At 42.8% G+C, this 10,913-nt stretch overlaps 1 protein-coding gene across 5 annotated transcripts; it reads right to left on the bottom strand.

The window, feature by feature from the left end:
• Window positions 1-329: 329 nt before the first annotated feature.
• On the bottom strand, window positions 330-9,575 carry rbm5 (RNA binding motif protein 5). 5 transcript variants are annotated; one of them, XM_086199396.1, is made up of 25 exons: window positions 9,484-9,575; window positions 9,154-9,202; window positions 7,651-7,828; window positions 7,406-7,564; window positions 7,227-7,296; window positions 6,745-6,818; window positions 5,648-5,731; window positions 5,330-5,390; window positions 4,934-4,999; window positions 4,681-4,841; window positions 4,491-4,588; window positions 4,267-4,354; window positions 4,112-4,180; window positions 3,866-3,932; window positions 3,569-3,669; window positions 3,327-3,459; window positions 3,092-3,183; window positions 2,824-2,997; window positions 2,319-2,459; window positions 2,143-2,223; window positions 1,838-2,023; window positions 1,672-1,746; window positions 1,482-1,582; window positions 1,235-1,364; window positions 330-1,114 (listed from the first exon to the last, which is right to left on the bottom strand). In XM_086199396.1, the coding sequence occupies exons 1-25, from the start codon at window positions 9,563-9,565 to the stop codon at window positions 989-991; spliced, it is 2,646 nt and encodes an 881-aa protein (XP_086055522.1). In that variant the 5' UTR covers window positions 9,566-9,575; the 3' UTR covers window positions 330-988. The 5 variants fall into 5 exon arrangements, with proteins under 5 accessions (XP_086055522.1, XP_086055520.1, XP_086055519.1 ...); XM_086199394.1 differs by having other exon boundaries at window positions 2,143-2,226; window positions 9,484-9,574; XM_086199393.1 differs by having other exon boundaries at window positions 3,866-3,935; window positions 9,484-9,574.
• Window positions 9,576-10,913: the final 1,338 nt, after the last annotated feature.

Raw genomic sequence — 10,913 nt, forward strand, 5'->3', positions numbered from 1 at the left:
CTGCTGGAGGTTTCAAACCTCTTCAGTAATTTCTTTTTCAAGACACACGATCCAAGCTTTAAATTTTAGGAATGGTGTTTTGTTTTTTTGTGACTATTTACCACCAAAGCCCATCTTAGTCCTGTTTAAGATAGTGAAGAAACTCAACCCTACACTTTACCACAAATGCTCTGTTATGCTCCCAAGTGTTCTGGCATCTTTCATCCTTTACTACCATTTCATTTTCCCTCTTTAGCAACTGAACTCGCGTATTGAATACGAGTAAGATGGCAACACTAACATCTTCATAATAGTTGGCATCAGCTAAAGGTAATAAACTGATTAAACGGTTCGTCTCTTGTGCCATTTATTTTCTGTACAAACAAAACTTTTGTATAAACTGTACAATCTGTCACATGCTGAAAGGGGGGCGGGGCGCAATTACCACAGAAAAATATAAAAGAAATATGTAAAACAAGGAAAGTACTTTTACTGTGCATATGTACAATGTATAAATTATATTCACTGTCTTCACAGGCCTTAATTACAGATCATTGCTATCATGTCAATTTAGCCATTTTGACGAGAGGCAAAATTATGAAGACGTGGAGTTGATTGAGATATGGAGCCTGTATCACAAGGGAGGAGAGCTGGGCTGCGGCGAACGAATACATCTCTCCATATTCATCTGTCACTTACTCTGAAGACTGTTACAGCCAATTTGGACTGTAGTTGGATCTCAATGTGCCTTCTGGGCGACGGGCAAATCTGTTAGCTTACACACTTACAGTCTGTTTTAGTTCCCAGCGTTCTCCCCGGGATCGGATTTAAGAGCGTGTTCCTCGCTAGACTGGGAAAACCTGGCTTCATTTAACCAGCCTCGAAACTCCGGTTGTGAGGTTTTCACTAACAGATACCCAGGACGTGTCGGGCAAGTTTTGTGATACAGGCCCCTGGTGGAACTCCACCTCACCATCTAATCATCAGTCCAGGTCAGGACCATAAGCCATCACTCCAGTTCGGTGAAGCGGGCAAACATTGCTTTACGGACCGCGTCTTTGTACGTGTCAGAGGCTGAGAGGGTGTAGTTGGTGCCCTTGGTGCCGAGACCAGCTCCCTTTGTTCTCATCTGCGCCTAAGAAAGAATACACAGGAGTGTTTTTAAAATTCATCCCCAAAACCTCAACCAAAACCTTGACAAATTCACGTACAGGATTTATTCTGATAGTATCGGTGTGTCACCATAGTTCAATACCTCAATAGGTGCGGTGATGCCCTGCTGGTTGCGACCGAGGCCTTTACCCTCCTTCCAGCCCATAGCCTGCAGCATCTTGTTCCCAATGTTGTCACTGTTCAAGCCGTCTTTGGTGGGCTGCTCATAGTTTCTGTATGGGAGGAAGGAAACAGGTAAACCAAAACAAAAAACAACACATCGAACTTGCACTGGGCAACAATGTGTACTTTACACTGATGCATTATTTTATAAAGTGAGTGTTTCTTACATGACTGGTGTTGGATGGGTATATTTCTTCTTCTTAGGTGCTGGTGGTTCAGGAATGCCGTATTTTTCTCTCCTCTCAGCTGCTCGGTCTCTGTACTTCATCTGGTCCGCAGAAGAAAACACACATTTTGAGCTCTACGATGCTATCACTTTGACAAGGAAACAACGAGTTATGGATTCATAAGCCCAACCTCAGTCTCTCTCCTCTCCAGCTCTTCCAGCTCTGCTTCACTCATCTTAGATCTGCGCAGAACCTCCAGGTTTTTCTAGAACAGAGGAAGCCAGACATGTCCATCAGTACCTCCATGAGTCAACACATCAAATCTAGACATGAAAACAATGATTGTGTGATGCCACCTTGTGGAGATCGGAGAGTTGCTGATGACGGAGTAAACCCTCTTTATTGGGGAACTGTCTCCTGCACAGCAGGCAGGCAAGCTTCTTCCAGTCTGTCATCTTGTCCTGGGTTCCATCTCCGCCATCAGGATCTGCTGCTCCCTCTTCAGGGTCACTGTCTCCACTGTAGGCTGCCACAAGGCCACACTACCACCACCACCAGGGATAAACAGAGTGTTAATATCATTAGCAGAAACAAAGACGGACACTATTACATTTAAAAATCACTTCAACTGAATATTCTACAGGGCTGAGAAAGCGCTCACCTTGGAAGCATTGACAGAGCTGGTTGGTGGTTCCTCTTCAGGCACATTTGTCTCAGGCGTCAGTCGGTCTAGAACTCCAGCCTGCTGAGAAATCAGATAACCCGTTTAAGATGTTCATGTCGATGTTTGTATTGTTGCAGTATAACTTTCTCAAATATTTATAAGTACTGAGGTACCTTTTTCTCAAACAGTGTGAAGCCGGCATCTGCAGCAGCGGCCTCTTTTCTCTCCTCTTGAGAAATAGGTTGGAAGCTGCTCTTAAAGTTCTCCTTCTGCTTATTAAGACTTTTAGCCCACCGCTCCATGTCTTTGGCAATCTGAAAAGACAAGACAGGTTTCATCAAGATTAAGCCTGGTTTATAGCCACTGTGTGACTTGAAATGGAGCAAATCATTTTGATGTTGGAGCAGAGGAATGTTGATGTGTTACATTCAATGCAAATTAATTTAACACTTAAAAAGCTTAGGCCGGAGGAGTGTGAGGAAACGCCCGGGAGGAAACGTGACAAAGTGGCCCAGCTGTTGCAGTCCGTGATCACATGCCACTATGCTGTAGCCAAGGTATTTTTTTTTAAGGAATTTAAATGTAAAAAATAAAGCAAGTCCCACACAAAAATTAATAGATCTTTGTATTGCGGTAATGTGGAAAACCGGCAACAGGTGTGCGTTGATAACACAGTACCTGCTGAGCAGTCTTGCTCTTGGGCTTCTCCTTCTTCTCCTTTCCTTCCCGAGGCTCTTTGCCACCTGGTGCGTTACTATTTTGTCCGGCATTCGAGTCAAGTGAAGCTGGGACATACGTCTGCTTTTCACTGTCCCAGTACAAATACTGCTGAGTCTGAGAGTTGTAGTAATACTGAAAAGAGAAAAACACAAACAAACAATCTTAATATCCTTTTGACTCATGACAGAAAACCCCGTGAGTCATGTGGTGGAAGTAGACTACTTACTTGTGTGTTTGGGTCATAGTACAGGCCAGTCTGAGGGTCATAATAGTAACCAGAAGACTCATCGTACTGGTAGGTTGAAGTATCAGGAGCGGCTGTCAATTTTAAAACATTAAAAATGACATTAGGGAAGTTAAGACTTGCATGTTGTTCTCCAACTACAACTGTTCCAAAGGCAACATTGTAAAATATTCATCATGATATTTGGAGGGTGGGGTGGGTTCTTGTGAGCTCATACCAGGGGTGGCGTCTGTCTGTCCAGTAGTTGCTAGTGTACTAGCAGCTGTGACAGTGGCTACAGGCACTGACACGGCTTCAACATGTGTTGTCGTCTGGGGTTTCACCTCCAGTTGCTGCGTGAGGGGCAACGCCTGCAATATATGTGGTGGCTATTTAGGGGTCATGACATCATGTTGTATAATACTGTCCAGAGTAATAAATCACATTTCAGCGTCATAAGCAACATAATGTATAGATTACCTGAATAGCAGGCTGAGCTATGATGTGCGGTTGGTAGACTTGCATCGTCTGCGAGATAACAACTCCAGCTGCGGTTGGAACTATCTTCACACCAGGGGCCGCTGCAGTTGGAACAATCAAACTCAAGTCAGTTCCCCAGATAATCAGGATCTCTGTGCAAATATAGCTCAAAATGCATTTATGAGGGGAAAAAAAACCCATCAGTAGTACCTAGTCAATACAATCCCCAATACGTTCTACAACCACTATCATAAACAGAATGGTGATGAAATCTTAAAGCGTCAGAACATAGTTTACCTCCTAGAATCCCATTCTCCTGGGAGGTGCTGGCTCCTGCCGCTTGGAAGAAGGCCTGATGGAAGTCCTGCTGCAATATTGAGTGCAGATTTTAATTCAGTTTCACGTTTTGTGACGTTAGTGTTGCAGTGTCCATTGGGCACCACTAGATGCCATGTTTTACTGAATCCACCTTTAACAACGGGACAAAATTGACTCCTTTATTATCTGTTCTCATGCGACATGCTAAATGTGTGTTGGCCTAACCTGTGGCATTGGTGTGTAGCCTTCATGTAAGTAGCTGTACTCTGACATTCCCTCTGAGCTCTGCTGGGGCTGAAATGAGAAAACATCATTAGGAGCGTGTTACTTTGATACTGGTCTTTGGGGATAAACGGCATGTTAATAGAATGTGTGCCAACCTGAGTTGAGGACCACTGGGCTGCTGCGATGGCTGTGCTGGCAACAGAGAAGGCACTGACACGGTTCCCATCGGGGAGTAAGAGGTCCCTACAAAAGGAAAATGTGCATTTATTGTTATTTCACGATCAAGTGTGTAAATACTCGATTTGCCAGCGCAATTAAAACTTAAAGAACTGCACTTATCACAAAAGCGCAAACAATATAAGCTTGTGGTTAAACTCACTTTCTGGCACTCTTGGCATAATCCACCCCAATGGTTTTCCCATCCAGCCTAAGGGGAGGCTGCAGTCCTTGTAAGATGGTTAACAACTGAGAAGCCTCCTGTGAAGCAGTCATGACATTTTTAGCATCTTAGGAAACTCCCTGAGTTAGAAGATGTTAGGACGAAATGAGAAATGTCTAGAATTCTTTACCAGAGGAGAAGAGAGCTGAACAAAAGCGAATCCTCTGTTCTGGCCTGTCTGCTTGTCCTTGATGAGGCGAATGTTATTCGATGAAAGATTAGCATACGGTGCAAGGGCTGTCATGATAGCTTCCACGGTCGTCAGGGGAGCGATATTTCTCAGGATGATTGCTGCACAAAATAAAAGTCTGAATCAAACAAACAACATCCCTTGACGGGTAAAAGTGGGGCATCACATGTCTTGGAAAAATAGAAGTACTCACTGTCACCACAGAAATCTCCACTGGGTTGAGTCTCGGGGACTCCAGCATTAGTGCTGGTCTCGCCTTCTGTTGAGAGAACGACAGAAGTAAGAGGTGCATTAACATAACCTTCAGAAAACTTGGAGAAGTATATTAAAGCATTTAAAACCTGTGTCACCATGTAGATAGTGTTCACAATATCACAGACTATCTCATCTGGTTTGTGTTGTCCCTATTTTGCATTTTATTAGTGTGGCAATGCATGCTCGCACCCAGTTATGGAATTGGTCGAGATCTACAACACCACTGTTGTTGAATGTACTAGGCTTCTACAACTCCAAAAGACAGCACTGCATCCCAGCACAGCTGCTTCTTGGATGTCGGAGTCAGTGGCCTCTTGTTGGTTCAACTACTTACCAGTTTTGGCTGCTCCACACCTGAAGCACTTCAGCCTCCTCCGGAAATTGTACAGGCCACACTGCAAGTAACCGTTCACATCATTTTTATTATACACCTACTACAGCCCTGAACAGTGCTGCCTCAGAGAACACGTAGTCTATATTGGTGGATACTTTACCTGAGATACCACCTAACCTTTAACGCTTATGTAGATGAGCCAGGAAATAAAGCTAACAGGACTGCAACAACTTACAGACCTAACATTTATATGAGTGTGTGTTCGTGCGGTGTGGTAGCATTGTCAGCATAATGAATCAAGACGGAGGACCAACTTACAGTATTGCAGAGCCAATCTTCATACTTGTTTCTGGGGTGACTGTAGTGCATGTCCACATTCTTTCCTTGGATGATGAGACGTTTCTGAAAGAGGAGGGAAAGTATCCATCACGTGTTCGTGGCGAGCACTGATCTCATCAAAAGAGCAAGCAGTTTTGGAAGGGGAGAGATGGGGGAGAGGGACCCCCCCCAACACATAAGCCTTTGTGTTAAAAGACAGGCACGTGGTGTGTGTGTGAACATGATGTGGAGAGGGTTCTTTAGGTGTTTGGGACCCGAGTGCCCAGGCTGAGCTGGAGCAGAGTGTACAATGTGACCCTAATAAACAATTGTGTCTGCTTTCTGGAAAACCAGGGATGAGCTTCCCACAAAAAAAAAAAAAAAAAAAAAAAAAAATGTTGAGAAAATGACTAAGACAAAATGGGGAAAAAAAAGTTATAAAAAAACATCTACCAAGGGGTTGACTTGAAAAGTAAGTTAAAATACTACGAAATCTGATTAATAATGCCTCAAGGTTAATATTGTGTGTTCACTCTTATTAAAGAGGATATAAATTACAAGAGTGACGTTTCAATTCCAAGTGACTGGCACTACAACAAAGTCACCTAAGTACAAATTAAGATATCTATCATGAATAGCACTGCACGATTTGGTATAAAAGTCTTTAAATCAAATGCAACGTCTGTACAAATTACTAGTTTTGAAATGCGCAGTTTTCAACCTAAAAATGCCCACTCAAACACAAAGGACTTGTGCTGAAAATGTCCTTTTTCCAAATAACCGTTTCACTACCAAAAATCTAAACAAAAACTATCTTAAAAAAAATACCACATTTTCTACAACTTCTGTCCTGTGCAAAAACAATCCGGCTGCCTTTTTTAGGCAGTTGCAGAGGTAGACACGGGTATTCAAATAATCGTGCAGCAATAATCATGAATGCAATCAACCAACAAATAAATCTTTATGCTCTGTAGCATACACGTTATTGGTTTCAACATTCTGACATTGTGGTTGCCTTTTGGTTTTTTGTTTTTTTTTTCTTTTTTCTTTTCCAAGATCCCCAAGATTAAAACTAGACTTGGCGATTGTGAAGCAACCTGATTGGTCTCCATCCATCGGGTAGCATCTTGCAAGTGATAAAAGTCCACGAAGGCGAAACCACGGCTTATACCTAGAGACAGCATTCAAATATAGACGGGAGGCGTGTTAGTTAAGAGTCCATGGGCATATTATTTCAAACTGTTCCACAAACTGCTTCATGACCCAGGCCCTGTTTGGTAAGCAATAGGCTGCTCCTTAGGAGTTTTACCATAGCAAAGAATCCTGCTGAATACCATTCTCCACCCCACACTCCAAAGTGTGTCTGCCAATTCACTTTTCTCAAAACTGCTACTGCTATTCTTACTTACCTTATGAAAAGGACTCACAATGGAAGGAAACGATGAGACTTAGAATCAACATTTTCTCAAGTAACAAATCTCTCTTGTTGCTATGGAAAAATGGGTCTGAATGGAAGCAGATTGGCCCTAGGCTCAAAGATTGGGGGAAGGTTGGGGTCCGTCATGTGTCCAGTTCTCACCTGTCTTCTTCTTCATCAGCCTGACATCCACTGGCTGGGGCCCCTCCAGTTGGTCAATGGCAAAGCAAATCTGAACAACAGACAGTAACTTTCTATTTTAATAGCTTTCCATCGTGGTACTGAATCAAACTGAAATCAAAGAGGAGCTGAATGTCTATATGAGGGAACAGTAGACTTACATCTTCCTCTGTGACATGAGGAGACAGACCCCAGAGCATGATGGTCTTACTCTTCTTCTCTTCCCCTGGTTCTCTCCTGTAATCCTGCTCAGGGTAGTCTCCATCAGAGTGATAACCATCTTCTGATTTATCACTGTTGCGTCTCTTCCGACCTCTTTGCTTTAAAGACAAATACGCGAGTGCATCATTGAATTTTGGGCATCACCAACCAAGTGTGTTTAACAGAACTGGCATGTGACACCTACCTCTGGACTGTCTCTTGATCCTCGACGATCTCCTTCGTAACGTTCGCCATGTCTCTCATCCCCCCAGCGACGTGCGTTGTGCTCACGCTCTTGATCACGCTCTCGTCTCTCACGCCAATCTGGTTCATCGCGGGACTGGTCAGAGCCATACCTGCCGCTACGCTCAGTTCGACTTATCCTATTCAGAGGCATGGAGGATACAGTCAAGCACTGCAGTAGGTCTAACGCTCACTTCCATGACATCTCCCTATTGACAATAGTACTTCCAACTATTTGAAAAATATTCTCAGAAATGAAATAACACTCGAAAGGAAATAATAGTTAGTATTGGCAGACTTGCCATCATCCATGGTTTCACAGCTTACGTGCTGTATCAAGTAACATGAAAAAAAACCAGCAACACATTAACAAGTCACTGGTGATAGAGTTTTAAATAAAGTAGCCCTTTTGCCTTGTGGCTCTGCTGTGGATCCTGAAGACAGTGAAGAAAGAAGCTCTTCTCATGACTCCATGTGAGAAACCGGTACGGTTCCATTAAACTGAAGTGGCCATCACACAGGATGCAGCTGCTTAACAACTGCTTCCATGGCATGGATGACAATTCTTACATAAGATTTTCATGCCAGACTCGACAGCACAATGCTTGAATCTCAAAACGCTTCTCAACAGGAGCAATTTATAGTTGCTGCGTTGAGGCAAGTCCGACATTTTCCACATAAAATCATTTACAGTTTCCTCCACAATTGATCTCGTTTTGTAATTTCAATCACCGGCTTCTCTCACTCATAAACCAACTTACATTTTAAAAGGGAAAGCATTGTCACCTACCAGACAATATATGTGTGTGTGTGTGTCCGTAAAATATCACATGGGAGGTACCAGTTAGTTTAGTTTTTATTTCCACGCGATGCCAAATATTTGGCCCATCCCAATTAGGATGAAGAGACAATATTGACAAAAAACTGGTCTCTCGCCAAATTTCATAAATAAAGAAAACAAAAAACAGGACAACGATAACCGACGCAGAAATACATAACACAAAAGACACCAATCTCCAGTACAGCGCTCATTTAAGAGCCGTTCAGAATCTGAGGATGATCTCTTTCTCTCTTTTTACATTAAAGCGGTTTCTTTACTCCCAGGCTCGTTCAAAAGAACTCGTTAGTTTATACACTTTATAAGTCACCCGCAATGACCAATACTTTTAAGAATGCAAGGACAACATTGCCAACATGAATTTGTTACTTGATAATCGAGTAGAATGAAAGGTAATCGCGAACCCGTGAGGAGAAAACACATCTCCAACAAAGGCTGACCTAATTTTCCATAAAAAAAGAGAGAGCGAGTAATGTATCGTCAGTATGTGTTTACGTGATGGAAATGTCTAAATACCACCGCGCTGTCTCCCTTGTTGTTTTCATCTGATATTCCAACCGAGCGCTACAGCCAACAGTTCTGAAGCTAGCGGTGCTAACTATGGCGGCCGGGTTGATGCTAGCTCACCTTTTATCTGCTCCCATTTCACTTCGCTGTGCTGGAACGCACACAATCACTGCAAAAAAGCAAAAATAAAAATTTCAAGTTAATAAAAAAGCTGATATTGTATTCACACACACCAATCGATATGTATATAGTCTATCCACAACGTTGGAACTAAATGTTTGTACGTTATTTGGATAACGATACACGCGTCTGCATTACACAAACGCCACTTAAAAAAAAATCAACCAATCGAAACTCAACGTAAAGCAGCTCACCAGATGAGTTTATCAACAACCGCAATAATTTCTCAAAATTGTATTTGCGAAATTGAGGTCGATAAAACCATCTCACACTCAAGGACTTTTCTCTGTACTACGACAACACCTTCTTCTTCCCAAGATGCATTGGCGTAACTAACTACAACCCGTTGCATTACGGGAAACGGAGTATATTTCAAACCCGATTCTGATCCGATGGGGGTTGGTCCTTTCATTTGTGACCCCCACCCCCACTCCCCCCGGCCTACCAGTTACAATAATTAACACAAATATTGGTTAACATTTCATTACACTGGGATGTAGGTCAAGGTGAGATACAGATGAGATCACAAGTAGAGTTTAACAAAGCTCAATGGCTACCTGGGTCAAAATACGAGGCTTGCCTGGAAGGCTAAAAGAAGGGCAAATAACTTAAAACTATTTTCCTCCATTTTATTCGATATAGCTTTTGTAGACATTTATTAATGATTCAAATGTTTCATTTCAGATGTTTGGTATTTCTGAGGGACTTTAAGTTTGCAGAAAACATACAACCTGTCAGTTAAAGGCAATGAAATTTACATTTCTTTACTTAAACCTACCCGGTTTTACTTAATGTTTTTATTTATGTAGGCTACAGTAAAAAAGAAAAATGTAAAGCTTTTTGTGTGAAACGTTCTTTTCCCTCTGTCAGTTGTTGAATAACCAGTTAGCCTAGGAGATGTCCAGGGGTGTCACCAAATCCATTCTTAGATTAAGCTTTTCCACAATACGAATCAAAGCCATTGAGCTTTATTCTTCACATTCATGTCATACATTGTACCATGTGCAGTCAAATATGTGGTGTGTTCTCATTGGGATGCTTACACACTACAAAACAACAAAGGACAACTGTATAAAGAAAAAAACGCAAATAAGTAAATTCATGATTACCCGCTGATGGTGGTGGTGTGGCGGCTGTAGCTCCTCTGTTGCTTTCCTGAAGTCCACAAGCATCTCTTTAGTTTTGCTGTTGTTCATCTGAAGGTTGTTGCTGGCACCAGTCCTCTGGGTGACAGATCTCACTCATGCACGCCCTCTCGACACACAGGTGTGTCGTCAGCATACTTGACAATGATGTTGTCATCAGATGTGGCCAAGCCGTCGTGAGTTTAGAATGAGTATAGCAGGGGGCTAAACACACACCCTTGAGGGGCTCCGGTGTTGAGGGTGGTGTGAAGTGTGGTTGCCCTCACAAACCAGTTGTGGTCTGCCAGTCAAGAAGCTGAGGACCCACCTACACAAGGAAGAGTTCAGTCCTCATCTTAGTGACCAGCCTGGAGGGAACGAGGGTGCTGAACACTGACGAGTGATCCAAAAACAGCATTCTCACAGTTCTCCGTCCCAGAGTCCAGATGGGTGGGCCGTGTGGAGCAGGAAGGCAATGGCATCGTCCGTGGATTTAACTTGATTATGTATCAAACACTGGTATATTGCTGCACAATGCCTGATTTAATTGAACAGTGCAGCTGTTTCTTGAGCAAA

Source organism: Aulostomus chinensis, chromosome 3 (genome assembly GCF_037954235.1).
Source record: "Aulostomus chinensis isolate RoL2024-O1b breed Wild chromosome 3, RoL_Achi_v1.0, whole genome shotgun sequence".
Classification (NCBI taxonomy): domain Eukaryota; kingdom Metazoa; phylum Chordata; class Actinopteri; order Syngnathiformes; family Aulostomidae; genus Aulostomus; species Aulostomus chinensis.